This window comes from Pantherophis guttatus, chromosome 2 (genome assembly GCF_059756535.1).
Source record: "Pantherophis guttatus breed Tessera chromosome 2, ASM5975653v1, whole genome shotgun sequence".
NCBI lineage: Eukaryota > Metazoa > Chordata > Lepidosauria > Squamata > Colubridae > Pantherophis > Pantherophis guttatus.
The window spans coordinates 175,475,171-175,501,131 of record NC_142064.1 but is presented as its reverse complement, the minus strand read 5'-3'; the positions used below and the strand labels follow the sequence as shown (position 1 = coordinate 175,501,131).

The 25,961-nt window shown below is 33.3% G+C and overlaps 1 protein-coding gene across 16 annotated transcripts in view; it reads left to right on the top strand.

The window, feature by feature from the left end:
* Positions 1-25,634, top strand: part of GABRB2 (gamma-aminobutyric acid type A receptor subunit beta2) — a 321,436-nt gene extending 295,802 nt beyond the window's left edge. For 8 of the 16 annotated variants that reach the window (XM_087887350.1, XM_087887351.1, XM_034406374.3 and 5 more), the window contains 3 exons: positions 6,431-6,541; positions 12,702-12,752; positions 16,740-25,634. In XM_087887350.1, coding sequence (XP_087743476.1) covers positions 6,431-6,541; positions 12,702-12,752; positions 16,740-17,087 — 510 coding nt within the window. In that variant the 3' untranslated portion in view covers positions 17,088-25,634. The remainder of the gene's footprint in view (positions 1-6,430; positions 6,542-12,701; positions 12,753-16,739) is intronic. The other 8 variants (XM_087887354.1, XM_087887355.1, XM_060688593.2 and 5 more) reach the window with 3 other exon arrangements.
* Positions 25,635-25,961: the final 327 nt, after the last annotated feature.

Below are 25,961 nucleotides of genomic sequence, written 5' to 3'. Positions count from 1 at the left end.
TTCTTGGAAGTGCTCCTGACAGTTTTGCTTCTTAATAGAACCATCCAATTCACATGATTCTAGTTAGTACTCCGAAACAGAAAAGGTCAAGAGTTACATGATGTCAGGCAAAAAAAGTAGTATTGTAGGAAAGTGACTTTGTTCCGATTACAAAATAAATAATACTTATTTGATCTACAAAGAATCATCTTGGAAAATCATCTTTTAATGCATTAGGAACCTACATTGTCATTTTAATGGAACTTTCTTTCCTCAAGGTTGATTTCCAAGATCTATACATCGCACATTCAATTTTTTATCATATTTCAGGGTGATGTTTGAAGACTTTTACAATCCAAAATGATGGCTAAAAGTGCTAAAGAGCTGCATGAAGTCTTATGAGAAAAACAAGAGTGTGTGTGTGTGTTTATTCATTTTTTTATTTTACAGGTTAGCATGTTAACAATATATTTTTATAGCAAAGATATGAGTGAAAATCTAGTTCCACTGAAGTACAGAATAAATCCAGATAATATATATTTTTTGTAAAATTGTATGTATATAAAACTTGAATTAATAAATAATGTTTTCAATCCAAACTCTTTATAAGTATTTGCATGAAAATTAAGGAAAGGAGATCAGAGATATATTGAAGATTGTATAATTCCAGATTAGATTTTTTTTTTAATTTCTTCTTTTCCAGCCCCAGTATTATAATAGTGGTGCTGTGATAATTTTATGTGATTAAACTGCACAATGTCTGACTAAATAGCATTGACATCTCTCTTGCTAGCCTTATCTAGCTTCTATATTTAGTTTCATTAAAGTATAGAGAGGCAGGGAAAAGAAGAATATGCTAGCATTCATCAATTTTCACTATAAGTGATATACTGCTTTCATTAGTGGCTTTTCACAGGAAAAGAATCTAGAAAACATTGATAAATTACGTTAATTAAAATATACTACACAACATAATTATGTTTACTTAAAAAGTTAAGTTTCATGGAGTTTGGAGGGATTAATATTCAGTTGATCTGATTTAAGTAGGTACCCTTAAATTGAATTAAATTGAAATTAATAGAAGAACTTTAAATAACTCATGCCTAGCTCTGTATCTATATCTGTATCTCTTTGGACGTCTAGCCCGTTTCATGTAATTCAGTAAAAATACTGAACCTATTGAAAAATATTTTCCACAATATTCAGCATATGCTACAAATACTAACTCTGAAGAAAGTTCTATTACCTCCAGTGAGTCAGACTCCCAAAAATACATATAAAAATTAAAATCATAATTACAATTTACATTTACCTTTTTATTACTATGGATGTTGAAAATGTCAGTGAGTTTAGAGTGCCATATGTTCTTGCAAATGAGTTTCAGTTGTAGGGGTTTTTTTGTCTAGTATTTTACAGCAAGGGGGCAATTGCTGGAGAGACAATAGTCTTCTGCCCTAATTAACATTATGAAATTGTGGCTGGCTTGGTCATTATTTTTGTCAGGTGGAAGTTGGAAAAGAGGAGTTATGCAGGAGGAGGGGCAAAAATAGGGTTCTGCAATATGCAACAGAAGGCAAAACAGCAAATGTCTCGGTTGGCAAAGGGTGCCCCCTGGAGGCACTGCTTTCCAGAAGTCAAAAAGATTAATACTTTTGCTCAATGTCTATGGAGATTCTCAGTCATTTAGGTCATGATTATCCCAAAGGTGCTTTTTCAAGAGGCAACTGAACTTTCTTTGTTGTTCCTTGAAGACATTTCGCTTTTCATCTAAAACGCTTCTTCCGTTCTGACTGTGGGAACTGGATGAGAAGTGAAACGTCTTTAAGGAACAACAAAGAAAGTCCAGTTGCCTCTTGAAAAAGCACCTTTGGGAATACTTTTGCTCATTCTTGCTTATAATAATGACAGTCATTTTGAGAATCATAGGATCTTTAGAACACAACACTTGTTCTTAATTGACAACCAAGCAGGAAACAGAAGACAAGAGCATTGTAATGGCTTAGAATGTTTTATTAATGTCACTTAACCACATGAAATACAAACAAAATAGCGTAAAAGGCTAAATGAAAGAAAATAAAAACTTATTTCTGTATCACTCCATACCAAAATGTAGCTTATTTTCATTATTTTTATTTTGGCACAACAATGGCTGAATGAGGTTTGAAAATGCTAGAAGCCCCTAAATTGAGAAATTACCTATAGACGCCTTCTATATCACATTCATACAAAATAATATAATAAACAAAGCAGTAATGTGAGGATCTCAGGGTAGAAAAATAGTATGTAAATTCTGAAATGAAACAATGGAAGAAAGAAGTATAAAAATAATGGAATGAAAACTGCCTAATTTTAAAAGAATAACAGTAGATATTTGGGAACCTGGCTCTTTTACAAACTTAAAAATGAATGCAGCTTTTTAAAAATTAATTACAGTGTTCTGTGTAGATCAGATCTTCTTTCTATTAGGTTGATGCTTTCTATTAGGTTGATAGGATTTCATGGAATACAGTCAGTCCTCAACTTACAATCATGATGGGCACCGAAATTTCAACCATAAATTGAAGCCGTCAGTACAGAGGCATTATGTGATTAGACCTTATTTTTCAACCATTTTTATGGCAGTCATTATGCAAATCACATGGCATTAAACAGATCATGTGGCCTTAAGTCTGAATCCATTCCCTCCGTCAAAGATCGCAAATCACTGTCATGCAACCGTAGGACGTTGCAACTGGTCATAAATCCATGCCAATTGTCAAGCGCTTGAAATGACATGACTACAGAGGGACAGTGTGACATTTTACATCCGTTGAAAGTGCTTTAAATTGGCTAAAATATGATTTTAAAAAAAACAAATAGCTTTGTTTAGCAATCATACAGCATATAGAGGTCTACAAATATAGAGAGATATTCATTTCCTTGTTTTAAGAAATATTTCAACAGTATGTGCTTATATTATTATTATTATTATTATCTCTTATTCATTAAACATGAAACTATTATTATTACTTAGTTTTCTTATAATCTTTTTAGTTTACTTAGAACAAATGTATATTTTTGTTTTAAAAAAAGATATTGATGAATAAAAAGATAATTACTGATGTTGTGCAATTATTATTCAATATCACAATTAGTAATTGCTCTAATAAAAGAAGTATCAAAAAAAATATATCTATATCTGAGGGACTACCTCTCCCCACTCTTATCAGCTTGTCCCCATTAGATCTAGCAGAGAGGGTCCCATCATCTCGGGACCTAAGTTTGGTGGGTCCTAGTACACATGCCTTCTCTAAATGGCACCTGCCTTAAGAAACCTCCTTTGTCTCAAAATTAGATTATTAAGGCCCTCAAAACTGATTATGTTATCAGGCCTGGGACTCCCAGGGCACTGGAGACTTGCTGAGATGCCTCTATTGTTGAGGTGGCCATTGTTATCCTTCACATCACCTAGAGTTCATATATTTGATTTTTTATGATATTTATTAATATGGATTTTTACATATCTGTGGTTTTTTACATTGTTGTTTTATCTCATTGTTATGTGCTACCCAGAATTGCTTTTGTAAGATGGATGACTATATAAATTTAAAAAAGGAAGAAAGAAGTTTGAGTTTAATTAAAAAATATATATATTATTATAGAGTTTTTACATAGAGATAAACTCTATATTTATTATTTATAAATGTTTAGAAAAAGGTAAAAAAACCTAAAAGTAGTATAGATGAATATTTAATTTCTGAGTTCCTCCTTTGTAATCCAAAGTACAAAGTACCTGTTGATATAAGCTTTACATCTCTAAACTGAATTCTAAATGTTTTTTGTAGAATGCGTTAATTAATGTTCTCTCTTGAGGGGCAATGTTTATAAAAATAATGTTATAGATTTGCACTGTGACAAGAAATCATGTCAAATTTCACAAAGGTAGATTCAGAAGTATTACTTGATAAGTAAATATATCCTCTAGGGATGGTAACTATTTTTATTTGCAAATATCCTCAAAAATCTTCCTCTGTAGAGATTAATGAGACTCTTAAACATTTTGGGGGGTTTAGAAAAAGAGTTCTGATCTCACATTTGAGGCATCTGATGCATTTCCAGATCATGCACAGCCCTAAATTTTAGTCATTCCATTACTGCCCGCAACCATCATCATCCCATCCAGGTATGCAGTGAAACAAAACTTCAACAAAAGAAAAGCATTCAGAAGGTCCATCCTTTTCCAAACTGTTCAGTAGTTCCCGAAGTTCTCATAAAGTCTTACAATAATTTAAGTTTCTTTCAAATTATCTTGGAGGGATATCTCATCTCAAGGAGCCACAAAAGTGTTCTAAAACAACCTAATTGATTTGGTATTCATATGTTGACCAAATCTGCAGGATTATAAATTTAAACATCTAAACCAGAATTTTGCAGCTGAATGTGTAAATTCTGAGATCAGCTCTATATGGTGATTGCAGCAGACTTTACCAAAGGAAAGATATTTTCAAACTTAATCTCGAGAGCAGATCTCCCTAACATCAAAATGGTGGTGTTTGTGTAGAATACAGTTTTCTTTTTTTTATTTTCTGTGGACTGGACAGTTGGGAGAATGCTACCATTTGAATGAAAGGAAAACCATTAAAAATAGCTGAAGTGTCTTCTAAGGTATATGAGATAATCTAATAAACTGAAGCAGCCTAGTGTTGAAGATTAGTACATGAGCTATGAAGTACTTCAGTTCCACAGAGAAAAAGTGCTTTGCAGCATGCATGGGCATACATCTAGGACCTATTGGGAACTCCTAAGACTAGAAGATCTTTCAATAGAAGGCAATATCTCAGGGTTGAATTGTGAAATTCTTGGTGCTCTCTCAGCTTGGTTGTTTGCTTGCAGACATTTAATTATCTAACTATAGCATCATCAAGGCAAATTATTGTGAAGTTACCTATTTTTATGCAGTAGCTTGCCCTGCTGATTTTGGAGGAATGTAGTTTTCTCCTTGCCAGTTTCTTAATTAGAGTACTGTTTTCTGCCTCCACCAAACTCCCCATTCACTCACACTACTATTACCTAGCTGGGTAATAAGATGTTTGCAAACAAATAAATAACCAAACTCAGGGAGCACCAAGGACACCAAAAGCAGCTTATTTCCTAGGAAAAGATATAACTGCTTTAAGAGTTCCTAACAGATAGTATATAAGTACTCCTAGACTTCTCTTAAAATCCAAAGTTTTGCATAGTTATAATAGGGGTTTCCTTTTTTTAGTTTATAGGACAATGAGCTAGCACACAGAACATTATATTAAGCATTGCCTTGCACAAAGGGAACATTTGTTGGTTCATGACATTTAAGGACTAGAATCACACAATTTAACAAACTTTGTTTTCAGTCCTAAAATGTAAGAATAGGAAAGTAAAATTGGAGTCTTACACAGGATGGATTTCTAATGAGAAATTCTCTTTTAAAATTAGTGATATCAAATCTGTTGATATTAAAAGAACTATATTAAGAATAAAAGGAAATACTGGAAAACAATCCAAGAATGCCAAATAAAATTAAAATAATTCTGGATGTCTCACAATAATCAAAGAAATTACTATAAAATCAATAGTATAACATAATATAGCATTATAAAAGTTGGCAAGTGCAGAAAAGTTTATTTTACTTCACATTCTGCTCTTATTTGTTGTACAATTTCTGTGTAATAATATGCAGTTTTGTGTTTGTTTCAATTAAAATTCTTAATTCAGTTCTGAAAACACAATAAATTTACCCCCCAAAATGTATACATTGATCTACTGAATTAAATTATAATGTACACTTTGAATTTCCAGTGTCTTCATGTGGAAAATCTCCTTTCATGGTTTTTTTTATGAATTTCCATTTTGTTTTGTTCTAAGTGTGCCATTTTTCTGTGCTAACCCCTGCACGGAAATAACTTGGAAAAATAGTTTGAAGACTATTATATTGAGTATTTGCCAGAGGGGTTTTTTATGTTAAGAACTGCCACTTCAATATTTCAGCATGTTTTACCATTGGCTTTAATGGAACTTATTCCTCCAGATTTGGTTTTGAATCTCCTGTACTTGACTTTCACGTTCTTTGTTTTCATTTTTCCCAAGCTCTTTATATATTTAGTACTTATAATCAGGCTTCATGTGAGATTGTGTAGCCTCTTCTATTTTGTCATGTGATCTGTACTATTAGCATAAATATATTTGATGGAGGACACAGATCTATGTAGCAAGGTCGCCTTCTTTTTCCTTCTGTTGAGTTTCTTATGTTCTGTTACCTTCTTCTGTCTCTATGTTTAGAAATAATGGAATGTAAAATCTATCATCCAATTTCAGAGACATTTAGAGTTACCGTAATTAATTTACAGCTACTATGTTAGTTCTAGTTTTGCTCACCATTCCCTAAGTAGTCAAATCTAAAAAATTTATTTAGCGTATTCTCTACTTTGTCTTCCAGATCTTTTATAAAGATATAAAACAAAATGGGACCGAATTGCGATCCCTGGATCCCACTGGAAATCTCTCCCCAACTAGATGGACTGCCACTTACGATTACCCTCTTAAAACGGTTAGATAGCCAGTTTTTGATCCATTTGATTGTATTAACTGTCCAAGACATCTTATGTTGGCCTTCTAACCATAAGATATTGTATAATACTGTATATGGCATGCTTTACTAAAACCCAGATAAAGTATCCATTACATTCTCATTATGTATTATATTGTAACTTTTACAGCCAAAGAACAATTAACAAATTATATATTGCTATGCCAAAGTTTATTAATTGATTCAGCCGACTTCATTTTAAAGCCATGTTGATTTAGCCTTTTGTGCTATTTTTTCTGTTCAATTATATCCTTCTTTTGTTTAATAATTACAGAAGAGTTAACTAAGGTTGTAGAATAGAATCAGAATGATCTTATTTCAATCTTTCAGTAGGAAAAATGTCTTCATTTTAACTCTTTTTTTGTCATCAACTATCAGATGATTGAAAAGTCCCTTTTAGAGATGTATTTATGTTTGTCTTAAATTTATTTAAGCCATATTGTTTGTGTTTATGTATGTGTGTTTTAAAGTAATTGTTTAGTATAAACTATTTCCCATCATATTGAATTTTAGCTTTGTTCACCCATTCCTATTATTGTTATGTGAGTTTTTTTACATTTTTAATGTATTTATACTTAACATGTTCATGGAATCTTAATTCATATTCTTATACTCTATCATCTTAAATTTGCTTTGCTTCAGATTACATTGCAAATTACTCTGCTTTGTTTGGTGAACATTTTTCTCTTCATTCTCCACATAAGGTGTATAATTTTATAACAATAATGTCTTAGCTTTGCTTTTTTTCATGGATAGCTTCTTTGGGGCCTATGAGATGCACAACTTCACCCCGTTTTCTGTTTGGGGAGCACCAATATGTTTTCCTTATTATTTCTCTAAATAATTTAGTAAACCTGCCATAATCTTGCTACTAGCATGTTTAAAATTGTAATGATCAAATATGTACTAGACTAGGAAAAAACAATACACAGATGCTAATGAAAGAATTTGTTAAGCAATAATAGATGAAAACACTATAGAAATCTGTGGCAGATAGTGTTCATTTCTTCCACTAGATTTTATGCATGTATACATACATGCATACATACATACATATATGTGTTGCAAAATTTCATCATTGTTTAATTTGTTACCTGAAACTATTTTAAAGCTGTTCACTTGCAAGCCAGACTCACTTATAACTCCCATCTCTTATCTATGAGCTGCTGTATAGTTTAGAGATAAAAGAATTTTATCTAAATCATTTTACAATTATTTTAGATATGATACATAACTGCCCTTTTTTATTTTCTGGATGCACTTGGGAAACAAATATATTCACCAAAAGATTTAGAGAAGGTAGAATAAGAAGACACCATTTTGGGTAACTCTATCAAGAAATATGTATATATATAAAAAAGGTGGCGGGAAGGATGCAAAGATTCCCATAACATTTGTGCAGACATAGAAACAATCTCTGACTGAAATAAATATGTGGCGTAACTCATTATAGAAAGTATGACCACAGACTCTAGATCTGCTGAGTATGCTTTTTAGATATTATGTTGATGGGCAAATTCAAGTATTTTGTTCTTTCCTTATTTTCTCATGAGCTTAAATATTACATTTAATTTGATTTCAAATTAGAGGATTCCCCTTTATAAAATAAGATAAATGACCACTCAGAATAGAGGTACAGATGAAAATTACTTGCAATAACCTGCTCTCTCTCAACTAAGATTAGGACAGCCACATTCCTGCAATCATTTTAGAAAGCAATAAGACTAACTTTTCCAAACCTTTGGGACAAGGGGTGCAACATAATTAAAAACCATAACACCAGGGAAGGATTACTTTTAGATAGGAAGCCAAATGATATGTTTTATCTTGTTGACTGTGTTTTATTGTGAGGATCCAGAGGACATAAAGATGTGTATAAATCAATAAACAAAATAAGGAAAGACAATGAGAATCTTTCATAGAAAGAATCATGAAATTCTGTCCAACTTCTTAAGAACAGGTCAGGATTATGTAACCAGCAAGAAAGAAAGCATGGGATTTCAAATGGAAGAATTAGAAATATTCTGAGTCACTGCACAACAGCCTCTACCTTAGGGATGGAGTGGGGAATATATTTCTTTTTTAAAAAAAATTCCACACCCAGTTTATATAACAGTTTGTAGAAATGACCTTTGGGAGACAAGGGGAAGATCTCCACTAGGGGAATGGCTAGATAAGCAACAGTTTAGCCCACAACAAGAATGTACACATGGCAAACATTACAGAAGGGACTTCCCTTTCTCCCTCTGCTGTAAAGAAAATGAGGGAGAAATGTACTTGCAAAATTATTTTAATGTAACTTTACAATAAAAATAATTCTGCTGGGCGGGATAATAAGAAAGGAAAAACCTTAATAGAGGTTAATACTTCCAGGAAGGGAGGACAAAGTGGTTAAGAATGGAATACTCAGCTGAATTCTGAGCTGCTGTGAATTTGTCTTTCAAATAATGTTATACTGTATTATGAAAAATATGGATTTTGCCCCTCTGCAGAATGATTCCAGAATTCCATTTTCACTTTGCCCTAGGACAGAGTTTCTCATCCTCAGCAACTTTTAAGATGGGTGGACTTCAATTCCCAGAATTCCTCAGCCAATATGGCTGGCCAGGAAATTGTGGGAGTTAAAATCCACTTCTCTTAAAGTTTGCTAAGGTTGAGAAACACTGTCCCAGGACATTCACATACAGCGTCTAAGATATAACATTCCTTTTACATCATCAGAAAGTTTATCTTCAGGTACATTTGGAGATAAAATACTTCTTGCCACAGCACTACTCTCCTCAGGCAACATATTTTATCTCTTAGGATTCTTTTTTTAGTCTATATTTACGTACAAAATACTGGTGCACAAATGCTATGGATCAAAACGTTGAGTTCAAAACAGCCTGTTTTGAGTGGGAAACAGCTGCTTCAAGTGTAAAATGTTGCTATTCTGAGAATTTTACACTCCCCAAATGCTTAAAATAAGAGTGGGGCTCATGTTGAAAACATGATGTTTCAAATTCAAAATAATTTAATTTTAAAAGTCTTCCCAATTCAAAGGTTCAGGAAATGTTCTATTTAGAGCTTCAGGCTCTTTGGAAGTAAAGTCGATAATGTCTTCTATCTGTCAGCTACGGTCAAATTTCAGGATCCATATCTAAGTAGCCGTTTAACTCTTTCTACACTTGATCGCCTCATTTTTAACCAGTCTAGCATTTGTTCTCATAGAATTGTGGCATAGTGATCTAAAGAAGGATCTCTGAAATGAATCAGATGGTACAATTGCCTTTCTGAAAGATTGCCTACGGGACCCAATTTATCCAATACCTTCAAGAAAGTTTTTTGCACAGACCTTCCAGGGTTTGTATGTGCGTGTGCGTGCGTGCATGTGTGCGTGTGTGTGTGTGTGTGTGTGTGTGTGTGTGTGTGTGTGTGTGTGTGTAGCTCCTCATCTTATGGAACTGTAGTCAGTTTAATTGTTAGGGCTAAGCCAAGTCAGATACAATTAAACATGAACAGCAATTCAAATGTTAGGAGACTAGAACAGTCATTGTACTTGCTTGGCTGCACTCCAAGCTGTTTTGATTATGTCTATTAAGAAGAATGTAAATATATTTCCAATGGGAATTATTCTAAAACTTGTCCTACCCTCTGGAATAGCATCTGTCTGGAGATATAAGTGGCTCCCACTCTCCTGGGGTTCCAGAAGTCTCTTAAGACTTGACTCTGTTCCCAGAACTAGGCTCAGGATTCTGTGAAAGCCCTGTCAAGTCTTTTTTTTTCTTTGCATGTTGGGAAGTGCTATTTTAGGTCCAACAGTCATGTGTTTTTAATAGAGTTTTAACATACCGGACATATTAGACATATTGTAAGCTGCCAAATTGTTGTTGAGTTGAGCAGTTTTAATAAATCAAATAAAAAAATAGTTACCCTAAGAAAGTATTATTTAAGCAGAAAAAACACAGTGAAAAAGGCATTGTTATGTATCATGTTAATAAGTAGTGCACAGGACATGTGGGGGGGGGGGGAAGGTGGCAAAAATTTCAACACATACCCTATGACCTATATACTTGGTTCTGAAGTGAGGACATGAGCACAAACAGCCAGGGCTTGCATTATGATGATGGGACACATTTTGTTTCTTTATTTTGGTTTGTAATAGATGCCTATTATGGTGTTTATGACAATCCTATCTCCTCTGATCAATTTGGTATATATTTGATGATAAGGGAATGGGAGAGAAAAGAGAAGGGAAGGGGAAGATCAAGTTTAATAAAAAGAAGGACTAGGGGTGACATGATAGCAGTGTTCCAATATCTCAGGGGTGGCAATAAAGAAGAGGGAGTCAAACTATTCTCCAAAGCACCTGAAGGTAGAACAAGAAGCAATGGATGGAAACTAATCAAGGAGAGAAGCAATCTAAAACTAAGGAGAAATTTCCTGACAGAATAATTAATCAGGATGCAATTGGACTTTAAATTTTTAAGTTTTATTTCAAAATGTATTTTAATTATGTAAAAGATAGGCCAGAAATCTGTAAAGTAATGCGTAAAAGGATATTGCAATAAATTATCTTATGGGAGCTGAGCTGATGTAAAAAAAAAAAAGAAATACAAAAATTATTTTGGTTCTAATTGTCTCTAGTTGCCATTCAGTTCTAGAACTGTTCAGAAAGGCAAGACAAACAAAATAGTATTTAGTAAATAAGTTTAGAATATTTTTTAAAAAATAGCATTCAGGAAGATTTTTTTTTAAAGATAGGAAAGGAGAATTTATTTGTGTATTTATTTTATTTAGAAAGCTGCTTCATTCTGCTGTGTAAAAGGCAAGAAATAATGCAAATGATAGCATACATATAAATATAATAATTAAAATGGTATTATATAATATTATTCTAAAACTCCATTTAATTATAATAATTCAGGTACCTGGGTCTTCTAGAGCAGAAAGATCTTTGCCAGCTTCTGCGAGGCCAGAAGGTCTCAGAGGGCAAGACATTACACAGGAGAACTCCTACAGAGAATGTAGGGGTCCTTTTGGCTATATTTTTCAGTGACTAGAGACCTTTGGCTTATATTCCCTATAATAGATAATGTTTTAGATACCCACACCTTGAGCTACATAGTACTTTACAACTACCTACTACCTTCAATTATACTCTATAACAACTTGGAGTTAAGGCCTCTATTACTTTGAATTAGGGGAGAGACAATTTAAATAATTGCATATATCTCCCACATGTGTTATTGTTCCCTTCATCAGGATGAAATTTTGTGAATGGTTTGATTTTTCAGGCTATGTTTTGTAAGCAACAAAATGCTACAACTCACATGTCTTAGCATGCTAGTTATGCAATGCATATTTGGTATTAAAGAAGAAAGTGAACAGTGCAGAAATTTCAGCCAGGCAGAAAATAATAGTCTATTGATATATTAAAATGTTACATGCAACTCCTTTAGATAGCCATCATTTTGGAGTTTCTAGGAACTGATTGGAATTGCCTTTCCAAGTAAGTATAGAAAGAAAAAAAAATCAGCAGTATCTCAGGGTACTGTATAATTGATTTTTGGTCTATCTGTAAATTCCACTTGTGCTATTTATTTAGGTGATTATAAGATGCTTCCATGACTACTAATTTGAGTATTAATATAGAATTCATTTTATATTTTCATATTTTTGTTTTTCCCATTCATCCATTTTTATCTTTTCAGCTTTCTTCCTATGGAATTATCCTATGCTACATCTAAAGTCTGTATCTTATTGCTGTATAATTCTTAAGAGTCTTCTTAATGTTATTTTCACGTCATTTCAATTCATATGTTGAGGGGAGAGGGTTGGGCTAGTTTCAATGCCTACAAGTTTGGATATATATGTGTGCATGTGTATACACGCATATATACACTCACTTATATTTACTTCCATTACAAATACATGTTGTCCACAGTGTCAGGGCTAAGACAACAACAGCATTTCTAAAACAAGGACCTACAGTACTTCTGCTGCTTGTTGGCTCACACTGCCCTGTGCTTTTAATTAGTGTGCGTAGTTTACAATAATAGCCTATAGTGCATTATTTTTTAATGAAAACTAACAGCTGATTTTTTCTAAGGAAACTGGTTTTGATTTTATTAACTTACAGGACAGAAGAATAATTGGCACATATCATTGTCCAGAAATGTATTCAACAAAGGTATATTTTATTGTTTTCTTAATGGTTTTATCCTTAGGGATGTAAAACTGAGGGCTTGAACTTATTGCAGACCCAATGGCACATTATTTGTGACCTGGCATCTTCATGCCAAGATCTTGTCCAACTTTGGTTGAATTGCAAAGGGTGTTCATTCTTTTGAATCATCTCCACATCATTTACCCAATCACCACCTAGTTCTAACTGATAATGCATTCTTCATTCCTATATTGAACTACACTGTACTGTTTGCAATGTTAGATAGCTCCCACATTTTTGCCTCAGATGACTGCACTTGGTGAAGTGATGTTGCTTTCTAAAGTCTGTAAAACGCTTTGGGATCCTTCTGGATGAAAAGCGCCTGCAGAATAAATGTTTTTCACTGTTGTATTGTAAGCTTTTCTTTTGTTACAAGCATACATTTCCATTAGAAATGGGTGAACCTGTTCTGTTGTTCTGAAACTCACCATTACTTTCCTAATCAAAAACACAGATCAACTTCAAAAATTGGTTCAATTTGCTTTTCATCAATCGAATTTACTTCCTATTTTGGGAAACTGATATCTGCTTAATGTTTATAAAAAAAATACAAAACCTCTATCTTCCTGTGGAAGTTCATCCATTACTAATGTTCTGCTAGTAAATGATTTCCAGTGTGTTTTTAGAAGAGACGTAGATGCCTCCAGCCTTCTCAAATACTAGTATCAACTGAGAAATGTTTGATTGCAGAAAATTGATTACAAGAATAAAATATGAATCATACAAAATGACATATTCGGAAAAAAATATTTTTCTTCTAAATTATTTAACCATATGCCGGCTTCATACTTGTTTTAGCTGAAATTGCATCTCTGTAGCAGCCATACAAAACTTCAGAGCTGGCCATATGAAATATATATATATATGTTTTACTATGAGATTTAAAGAAGGCTGAAGATTGGTTAAAGATTTGGACATTGACTGGAAATTAAAAAATAAAAAATAAACTTTCAGAAAGCTTGCCCACCCTGCTTGTATGATTCACTCCATACAACCTAACCACTCTTCCCCGAATTAACCAATGCTCCTCTTTTATGATTTCTGATATCAATGAAAATGTTATTTGTTTCACACTGTACCCCAGAGTTAACTTTTTTCTTTTTAAACTGTTTTAATATAGTGACTTAAACTTTAAATAATTTACCATTTGGCAAATGGTGAATTCTTCAGTGTTTAGTTCCATGAAATTCACATGGAAATACTGGGCACATTTGTCTGTACTGTGTAAATATTATCATCCCTACCCATTTACCTGTTTGGGGAGTGGCTAGCTGACTTTTGGTTTCAAGGATGAAGTGGTAATGTCTTGAAAAATGACTTGGCTATGCTTATGCATATACATTTCTTAAGGGAATGCAGACATGATATGCTTGGTTCTCAATATGTTTGTTTCATATGAAATGATAAAAGAACAGTCCCAGACATTCTGACTAGAATTATCAAATTCAATTTAATAATTGACAATATCATATTTAACCCAATAATAATAATGTACACATTTCTGCAAATGCATGAAACATTGTCTGTAAAATTCACAATACATAGTACTGTTTGTTTGAATATTTCTGAGAGACTGATGCAACGTTTATGTGTTTTGTGGACCCTGATATAAAGCAATTATGCCACTGTCTCCTACGGCAGTAGGCAGGTTGACATACTCATCTATTACCAAACCAATTGCTTGCAGATCTCAAGTTTTCAGGTTGCCAGGAATATGGATCAGAATATTTTTTCAAGCATACGTCCCTTCATCCATGTGTCTTCCCAACATACTCCCTTTTAAAAACAAAGCACTGGTGATACATAGCATTGTCATTGTGATGCATATCTAATTGAGATGTGTGTGACTGTTTAGATATGTGGAGCCACTCAGCATGGTTGGATCACCAGGGTTCCTAGAGCCAATTACTGGAGTAGCAGTATTTTGTCCACAATTATTAAATTATTTGTTTTAAGTGATTTATATGACTGCCCATCTCACAAATATAACTCTGGGCTTGTACGTTTTTATAAGTTAAAATAATACTAAATAATAACAAGATAACGAATCAGTATTAGAAACTTAAAATGACAAACAAGGAAACCAATCAATCAGCACATCACATGTTTGCCAAATCTCCAGACCCCCATGCCTGGGAAAACAACCTTAAGGACTTCCTGAAAGGTCAGCAGTGAGAGTTGTCATGGGCTATCCCAGAGGGTATGCATCGGGTCCCACAAGATGACGTTAGCTGAAAGACAGGACTTGGAGCATATCCCTTCTGCCAGACTTGATTTGACTGGTAAAGACCATTGGAGAAAGGCAGTCCTTCAAAAATTTTGACTATTTTCATTTTCTTTCTTAATATTGAGGTATTAAAAAAACAAGCCAATTAAGAGGCAATGCATGCCATAGTTTTGAGAAAATTGGATTGAACTGCTCCATTCTCACCAAAATGTTGCATGCCATGTGAGTCAGTTTGATATCTCTTAAAATGACTTGCAAATATTATAAAATCTTTCTAAAGTTCTTTTGTTTTCAAATACAACATAGTTTTCTAAACTGATATGCAGTATATCAATATTAGATAATATAAACTTAACTCAAAAAATACATTTAAAGCTCAGATAACTCGAAATCAAATGATTACATACGAAGGAATAGACTTTTTCCTAGCATGGATAAAGATTGCTGCTATTTTTAATCAATAATTCACAGACAATGAAAGAGTAACCCATATTTACTTCTGAATAGCTGAGAGTAGCATTTGCAAAAACATGAGATTAGAAATATTGATAATCTTGGCCTCACTTTTTTTCCCCCTGTTATTCATATCTGATTCTCAGAGACTGACTGGACAAGTCTCTACAGTTTTCTTGGCAAGGTTTTTTAGAAGTGGTTTGCCATTTCCCCCTTTCTAGGGTTGAGGGAAAGTGACTGGTCACCCAGCTGGCCTTTGTGCCTAAGGCAGGATCAGAACTCATGATTTCCTAATTCCTAGCCTGATACCTTAACCATTACATCAAATTAGTTTTTCTCTTAGTTAAAAATACTTGAAAAATAATATTAATTTTCAATATGATTTTACTATAAAATGAATGCCTGGTTAGTTTGGCTTTTGAATTACAACTAAATGGTGTGCCTAGTCATTGCATTAATAAGATGATCCAGGATTGATTTTTTTTTTTTAATTTTCTTCTCAGTGATATCCTCAGTAATATACCTTGATAGTACCAGTGTAAACTTAAAAGAGTTTCTCTGACAATGAAAAATTAATTATCTTTATACCAAAGTGAGCATTGTAAGCCCCCACCCACCCAATTGCATGTTTAAAATTATTTTCAATGGAGTTAGCCCTGCATACAAACAACAGAACAAATATAACAAATGTCTTGAGGAAAGTAGGTGAATACCTGCACTATCTCATGCTACATTATTCTTGAGCTCATTAAAAATACTGTTAAGATGTTCAGAACTAAATGATTAGGCCAACAAATATTAGCTCACAATGGCAAAACTACAAACTTCTGAGATTCAGTGACCAGATAAAGCTACTGAAATGTGTCATATAATCTATTTGTCTGAGCTATAAAAAGATAATTTACCAGCCTGTGTCCGTATTCTGACTATGCAGTGTTTCAGATTTGAAAACAAAAGGGAACTTTGGAAATTATGAGACACACATTTTGTCTTGTCTAAAACTGCTTAAACGGAGCACATATTTCCCTGGAATTGCATGGCAATTCTGCTGTCTCAAGAAAGGATATAGCTATTTTAAGGAGATAGAAACGAATATGTTTAATGCACCAAAGCATTAGTGGACTTCAAATCTGAAGCACCGCATAGCCCTGCTGTGTATGCTTCTCTTTTGATCAGCACTGAGTGTTTAATGGCTTAGATCCAGTCTTTTAATAATTGCTGGAGTTTGGTAGCTGATTTCACACATTAAGACAATTTCTTCTGTTTTCCAGATGGACCCCCATGAGAACATTTTGTTGAGCACGCTTGAAATTAAAAACGAGATGGCTGCCTCTGAAGCTGTTATAGGGCTTGGGGACCCTAGAAGCACGATGCTGGCCTATGATACCTCAAGTATCCAGTATCGGAAGGCTGGTTTACCAAGACACAGCTTTGGCCGTAATGCTCTGGAACGGCACGTGGCCCAAAAGAAAAGCCGGTTAAGGAGACGTGCTTCTCAGTTGAAAATTACTATCCCTGACTTGACTGATGTAAATGCCATAGATCGATGGTCACGCATATTCTTCCCAGTGGTTTTTTCTTTCTTCAATATTGTCTATTGGCTTTACTATGTGAACTAAAAACAAAGAAAGCCACACAAATATCAAGAACTGGATTTCTCTTCAAAATTGATTGTACAGCCAAATGTGGGATTTAGGGAGAACAAAATCTATTCAGGACAAGTTATTTTAAAACACCTTATTTGCTGGCCCACTCTATAACCTGTTCAGTAATGTTTGGATTTCTTTTGCACAACTGTGAAGCCTATCAAGTTACAGTACAAATGTATACAACCTGGCTTTTAAAGATATATAATTGCATTTGATGTTTGGAGACAGACCTGAAACTTGGTCATTTCATTTTTGTTTTCTTTTTGTTTTTTGTTTTTGTTTTTTTGTAAAAAAAGTTTTTCTTTAAAAAATTTAAAATTTAAAAAGTTTTTGGTTAACAAATTTAAACAATTTCTAATTTTTACAACTAAGATTACCATTTCTATATTTCCTTTTTGCCATAGTGTTCATTTTCATCTATTTTTGACCAATTTTACCCTTCATTTTCATCTCTAATTTTAACCAAATTCCTATTTCCTTTCTATTCTATATTAAATCCCAATCCATCATCAAAGTAATTAATTTTATGGTGTTACAATTGTTCAATTTTTACAAGAATAGTGAGCCCACTTATTTTATAACTTACATTTTCTTAAGTAACACAGTCCAATATTTTAATATAATCAGTTGCTTCTATAAGTATCTTTTCTATTTATATATTCAAACATTTAATGAAAAAGAAAAAAAACAAATATAAACAGCTGTTCCAATTAGTTCCATTTTCATACATCACATAATTTCCCCATATATTCCTCCAAACCACATCTTAATCATTTCTACTTTCATCACAATATATCATTAAAGACTATTTCTTCTTTGTATTGTTTCAAATCCTCACTTAATCATTTTAATACACACCACGCTAAACCATTAACAGTATTACCATTATTACATTTTAAGCTTATTCATATTTCTCAAAAAATGAAAAAAAACCAAAACTCATCATTATCTAGATTTCAAAAATATAAGTAACAATATTCCAATTATTTGTACATTTCGTTTTCACCATAATATACTTTACCATTATTACTTGCTACAATTCACATTTTAATTCTAAATGTATACCTCTAATTCCTCTTTCATTTCCTTTTCCTTTTCTCCCTTTTCAATTTTATTTTTACCTTTTTCTTTCCCCTTCTTTCCTGCACTTTAAAATCCTGATCTCTCCTATTTTGCCCTATGTTGCCCCTTGTTCCTCTCCCTTTTCTCTTTTTTTTAACCCGTTGTTTAACCCAATATTGTCATTCTGTATATAAAAGTTCTGGATTCTTCTCTTGTGCCCTATATTTCCTCTTTCTCTCTTTTGTGTTTTTTTCACTGTAAATCCCAGTGTAATCATTTAAATTCTTTATGTCCTTTCTATTCCACTCTTCTTTCCATGTTTGTCTCTTTCTATCCTCCCTATTACTTTCATTGTTAATCCCAATGTAATCTTTAAAAACCTCTTTTTTATTATTATTATCCACATATTCAAATACATTTTCACATTTGGTCTCATTTTCTTTATCTTCTTTTTCTTCAGACTCTGTATGTTGCTTCTCCATCTTTGTTCCCTCGTCAGCTTGTCCATGTTCTTTCCCATTTTTTATGTCCTCAGATTTTGATTCCCTGTGTATCATTGTAGTTATTTCTCTTATTTCCATTTTCCATGACAGGTACATCGCTTTAATCATTTCTTTAATTTCCTGTGCCATTTTATCCCTTTTAAGTTGATATTGTTCCAATTTTAAAATTTCAGTAGTATTCTTTTTTTTCCCCCAAAGTCAAGCCGCTTCTAAACAAAGGGATCCTCCCCAAAAGTTCTCATGGCTATTATCTGTAAAGTTCACAATTTTCCAAAACACAGACCAAGTTATAATGTTCCTTTTTGCTCCTGATGGTGTTTCTCTTGCAATCCACAATTTCCTGTTATTTAGCAAGTATCCATTTTGTTTCAGTATGTTAACAATCTTAACTAGTTTCTCTTTTTCTTTTTGGCTTTGAGAATACCAAGTCAATTTTGTAGTTCAGTCCAAATTTAAACCACTCTTTTCCTTTCTTTTTCTCTTCTTGCCTTTGGTTATAAAGTACTTCTGTTACAAGGCTTATTATCCATTATTCATTCTCTTTTTATTTTCCTCAAAGTTCACAAGAAAGAGGAGAGAAAAAGGGTCTAATTATTCCTTTCTGATCTTTTACTCAATCTTGGGGTAATTTCTTTCATTTAAAAAATTTCCAAATTATTTTCCAAATCATTTTGTTTGAAAGTAAATTTTCTATTCGAGTTCTTTTTTTTTTTATCTCTTTAAAAATACATTCCAATGTCTTCTTTTCTTCCCCCCATGCTTATTAGCCGCCGTTTTCTCTCTGGGGGTTCCAGGTTTTAAAAAAGAATTTTTCCCTTATTATGAGTTGGTTAACACTTACCCAGTTCCAAAAGCTCCGATCAAATCACCGCTCCTGCTCCATACGTAGTCCGGTTGCCCCAGCTTCGTGACAGCCGCAATGGCTGCCGCCCCCGCCACCAAGTCGTAGAGAACTACCTGTGACCATCGAGGAATTTGCCTGTTCCTCTTGGTCTTCTGAGGTGCCTCTCCTTCACCCCCATCCCTACAGGATGGTTCCCCGGTCCGAAGACCCCCTTGGCAACGGTTCATCAGTCCGGGTTTTTGCGGAGCTCATCAGAGCCCACAAATTCCCCGACTGTCTCCCCGCGACACTTGATCCGGTCATTTCATTTTTGGATGATATTGAAAAGGGAAGCTAAAAAGTTAGGTTTGAATTCTCAGAGCAATTTCTGCTTCTATGCTCATCTGTGTTAAACAGCATTATTTGAATGGAAAGAATATGGTCATATTATATCAAAATCAACATCATATTCATATCTTACCTTTTTTGATGTTAATTTGAAGCTACAGTAAGTCATAATGCCTGCCATCATACTATGAAGACATGTATCAAGTTGTTGATTGAATTAAGAGTTCTTTTTGGAAAATATGAAAGCAACTTACACATAATTGGGAAGTGTTTAATTGAGATATTGTAAAGTCAGCATATTGATTACCATGATGTGAACCATAGAGCTACTACATTATTTTGGAGATGGCCAATATGTCCAACAGGATACTATTAAACATATCTAGGAGCCTTCTATGTATAAGTGCCAAATGAGAGTGGGCCGGCAGTTTCTTCATAGGTAGTTTTCCCTCAGTGCTTTGTACTTTCTTCTGCAACAGAGAAAGCTGTGCCAAATGTTGTCAAACACAAGGATCAAGTAAACCACAAGTACCATGCAAATTGCAAATCTTGATCATCAAAATATTTCCTAAATTATAGTTTGGGTTGCATTTCCTTCATGTTTAAAAGAGATTGAGTAGATCATAACTTTTTATTGTTCAGATATTTATTTAGATATGCACACATAAGCTTCAAAAGAGTAAGCTTATTGTAAGGAACTGGATTATCTTCTTCACTCAATACTTTTGCATTCAGTTTTAGAACTTTTTTTAAGAGAGGACAATGAACGGGAGAGAGCTATTCATGTATTTTCCAGCTGAAAGGAGACTGAATTATTTTCATCATCAGTTCAAGAAATACCTCTCCAGCTTTTTTTCCCTCATATAATTAATTTACAATTATATAGCTGTCATTTATTCAGCTTTATCCTTTAATTGATTCAATGGAACTTACGTGGGATTCATATAAGATAGCTGTGTCTTCCTGGAACAGAAGATCAACCTGTTTCAGGAAATAAATGGATTGGGGATGAGTATCTTTTGGAACCAGAAATGTTCCATATTCTTTTTATTATATTTTTTTTTTGTATGTATGTATGTATATATTTCCTCCAGCTGATGGTTTCAGTAGCACAAAGGACTCTTTTATTTCTCTGTAATATACTTTAAAATTGAGCTTTCTAGGCTCTCTGCAAGCATACTTGGTTGAATTATGAACTTCACACTTTGTGAAAAGGCTGGTCTTGTGACTCAGGCACAACAGCACTGAGCACACTTTCTTTTGTCATGTTTTCTTTCACCAGATGGGCAGTGTTTTAGAAGACCCCCTTCTGAAGCATCTTTTGGGACAAATAAGATTTTGCTACATTCGTGTGTATGTTATTTTTTCTTTTGCTGAAATTGCCCATTAATTTTATAAAAAAAAAATATATGAAAACTATCAACCTTGGGATTTTTAGAGATTAGAAAAGAATATCCTTTCTATCCTTTTTCTCTTCTCAGATTGGTTCAACAAGCCAGCCTTAGAAAAACTACAGAATCAGCTTCTAAAACTGCACTTTACCATAGCTGGAAGTTTATAGTACAAGCCATAATATTTTCTAACCTTTTCAAGGAGAGGGTGAATTTTACCCTGGGGGCTAACAAAGAAAGTACATATTCACCTCCATGAGGTCATTTATGTTATTAAGTGGAAGATGCTTCCAGGAGTAAATGAGAAATCACATTTTTGAATAAATTAATTCAAAGAGATACGAGGAACTTAAATTAAAATGAGGTTTAAAGTAAGGTGGGCAAATGGAGGATAACACAAAAAAGGTTTATCTCCTCTAATACCAGCATGTGGTAGAGACAAAAACATTACACAATGTCACAAAGGACATTGAAATAAGCTATTACCGTTGAATTTAACTGAAATATACTTTGGTTTGGTTTTGTTTAGAACCATGTTTTGCCTAATAATTTATTCCTTTAATTATTACTTTTTTTCAGGTTTTGGATGCATACTAGCCAGCAATTAAGGTGTTTTTTCTTCATATATTAAATTCATCACAAAATTACAACTATATAATATGGCACAGTTTTAACCATAACTTTCAGATTATTGCTCTGTAAATATGTTCTGTATATGACTGCTACTAAGTTTAATATGCATTTTCCAACTAAAACTCATGTGCCATATTTATGTTTGTCTAAGGAAAGCTATGTTTCTATAGACATGGTAGTTTAAATGACTGGGAAGAGAGAATCAATGTCATTCTGAACACTTTCAGCAAAGTTTGAATAATAGCATTGAAAGACACACCTGAGAATTTTTACATTCTAATATATAAAATCATCCAGACAAAAGCACAATGCATAGATAACATGAGAGCAAGTACATATTGCTAGCCAGCTAAATATATCTAGGAAAATGAGCCTGCTAGGTAAAATATACATTTTCTTTTCTTTTTAAAAAAAATAAACTTCGATTTCAATTTCCCACTTATTGAAATTAATTTAAGTAAGCCAAGCTCAGACCATTATCTACAAATAAAGACATATTTCCACATGTTTATATATATTCTTGAATGTGTACACATATATGTGTTTATATCTTATGTGTGTGTACCTACACATATATAGACATGCACATACATACATATGCATTTTTACACAGTCTCCTAATCTCGTGAAACCACTTTGTGCATAGAAATGGATATGTGCCCATTGATATATAAAGCAAGTGGGAAGGTTGCTGAGTAAAGTGGGGGAGAAGCTGTCCCCATATTTACAACTTCTGACACTGGTGTCTCTTTTATGTTGATGGGGCAGTTGAAAATTCCAAATTCCTGCAAGCGTTTGCAGCCACAATAAAATTGCAGGACCATATTTACATCTTCTGTTACATCTTTTTGGTGCTATAAAGGGTTGTTAAAAGAAGCAGTATATGATTGAAGGAAGCAACAATCCCAGATTCCATCCAGATCCCCCTGCCCGTTCTTGATAGGATGGCCATCATTCTTGAATGATGAGAGGTAATTTGAGATTCCACCAGCAGATGCAAGAAAGGGAAAGACATATGGATTGAGTTGTTAAGAGAAATGGTCTCTATTTTATCCTCCTGAGAGAAAGATCAGGACTGAGCTAGAGACATTGTCATCAAGTCCAGGTCAACTTCCTTTTTAATTAGCATTGCATACCTACAGCCTCTGCACTGTTCATAATTGCCTGGGTTTGAGCTAGAATCTTGCATTAGTATTTCTAAAGGAATAAGCTAATAACAGTTGTGTTTCTATAGTCAACCAATATGTGAATATTTTTTGAGAACATAAATTATTAATGTATTTAAAATTTACTATACAGGGTAACTGGGCATTTCTATATCAGCAGATCAATGCATAGAAATCTTATGAAGCATTTCACAGTGGATATTGCGATAGTACTGTATCTTCTACCATCTCAACAGAGGCTAACTCTCACATTGTTTTGTTTATTTTTTTCAACGAAAGCATCTCTACTAACTTTTTTAAAAGTCCTAATACCTAGATAGGAAAAGCAAAACTATGACATATTTCTCTGGGGAGAAAAGAACAAGATGGTCCAGGTACAATAGTTTAAAAATAGTGATCATAACATTTTGCTATCTGTACATAGGTCATACAATGTGAGCAATCATAATTTAAAAAAAATGTAAATATTATCAGATTTCTTAACATTTTTAACTTCTAATTTGTACTTTAATGTAAGGCAAAAAGTTGATTCTATTTATGGTTTAGGTTAGTGTCCTAAAATCATGTAAATATTTAAATAAGCTGTAAATGAGATGTCAATAGAAAGAGTATTTGTTCAGTGATTTTTTTTTTAAACTAAGTACAGTAATTGCAGTTTTCTAGCAGAACAATTTAAACACCCTTTTGCATAAGACTTGGATTTCAGAGGACAATTTCAAAATTGCAAATAATAAGATTGACATTAAATGAGTATCAATGTAACCAGTTCATCTGTAAATGGGGAGGAGAAAGAACCGATAAAAACGAGTACCATTATCCATTGACTCTGGTGCACATGAAAATTCAGGGGTATGTGGATACTTCAGAATAGATGTGCTGTTATGATGCTTATAATAGCATCTCTGAAGCGCTGCAAGTTAGAGTTTTTGTTGGGGGGGGCAGGTGTCTGATATTTAAATGAATAAGGCAACTGCTAATTCTGCCGAGCTTCTTGGGAAAATTGGAGCTACATGCAGTTTGAGAATTGCAGCCTTGGTTTTTAATGAGCTTATTTTGATTTCCATTAATACTAAGCCTGCAATTCTGAAAGAACTTCAGAATTGCCATTAACTAGGGAGTCTCACCTAAAGGAACTGCAGAAAGTTGGGGCTATCAAGTGACTTATAGAGACCATACTTGTAGTTAGAGAGTAGTCTGTCTAGTGTACCATGAGTCCTTAATAGAATATCTTATTACTTTTTAGACTTAGCAATTTTTAAGATATGTGCGCTTTAACTTTCAGAATTCCTCAGCACCCATGCTGGCTGCAAAATTCTGGAAGCTGAAATCTGCACATCTTAAAAAGTTGCTCAGGTTGAGAAACAAAGAAAATCCTATCGTTTGGGCCACAATGGCAGTCTTTTATCCAGACACAGTAATAATACTGATGATTTCCTCTTCCAGGAAATGAAATGGATGTAATATAGAACTACAGTTTTCTCATGAGTGTAATATTATTCTCCGAAAGACATCATGCACATTCCTATTGCGCATGAGGAGTCCCACTGTCTTTTAGAGACTGTCTGGTACAAAGAGATTTGTCTGTCATTGTTTAGCATTCTGTTCCTTTCCAGCCCAACCCAATCCACCCAATGCCAAAGAATCTTACTTAATCTTACTTACTTCTTACTTAAGAAATATATTTAAAGGGAACTCTATCAAGATATTGCTTAACACCAAAGGTAAAATTTAACAAAGATGCACTAGGAAACGTTCAAGAGAATTTTTGAGGAGTGAATAAAATGTTAATAAGTAATTACCATGTTGTAGCTTATACCAATGGTATTTATAATCCAAGTTAATTAATTCATGATAAAGTGGAGTAGATTAACTTTGCAGGTTATATGCAACACATTTTATGTGTCAAATAATTTAAGTATTTTGATAATGAATCTATATTAATGTTATTATTTTAAGTCTTAACTCCAAATACCTACAGTTAAATTCAATTTCTTCTAAATGTTTTGTTCATCACCAAAGTTCTCTAATTCAAATTTAGCAGCATTATCTGTTTACATTGTTAGTGCCACTGAAAGATTCACCAGGGAATACATTTAAGATCCATCATATAGTTTTAGTTCATGCAAGCATTTAAGACATCTAAGAACTCTATCATATTTGACCATGTTTTGAGATTTCACAATTTTAATTTGCATGGGTGTTTAAATGATTCTGTTAGTACTGTCTTTGCATCCTTCCTCTTCCTCTTTTTTTAACCTAATACTATTTACTCCATAATGTAGTAATCATGAGACTTACTAATGACCTTGTAGCCTTTCTAATATGCACATAATGCACATTTTCCAATGGCTAGAAAATGCAAAATATTAGTGGATAACATTGCATCAGATTTTCATGTTTTCTCAGAAGGACTGCTAACCTCTGGAATAATAGAGGTAGTAAAATGATTATTGTAAATTGAATAGCACATAAGAGATATTTTCTTGAAACTAAACTTATTACAGCCAGTTTCAGCATGTAAATATATAATAATGTTGGCTAGTGTGTAATTCTTAAACTAAAAAAATATAAATAAAGGAAATATAAAAGAATCTATTTATTTTTATTATTATTTATATTTATAAGATATAATCTTTCCATGATGGCTAGGGGAAAAAAACAATCACCCTATTGCTGCAAAATCGAGGGTGGTGTGTTGGGTCTGAGGAGGTTGCTTTTTTAATCTAATGTTTTCCCACACAACTAAAAGGCCAAATAGTACATTTGTTCACTCTCTTCTGTGTATGCAATGTCATGCAATGCAGCTTTCATGAAGATTTTACCCATGCGTATACCTTTATGAATAATAGTATGGTGTTTGGTAAGGGGATAGGAGAGAGTCTGGCTTGTGTAGCATTGCGTAAGCGTGCTTGAAAAGA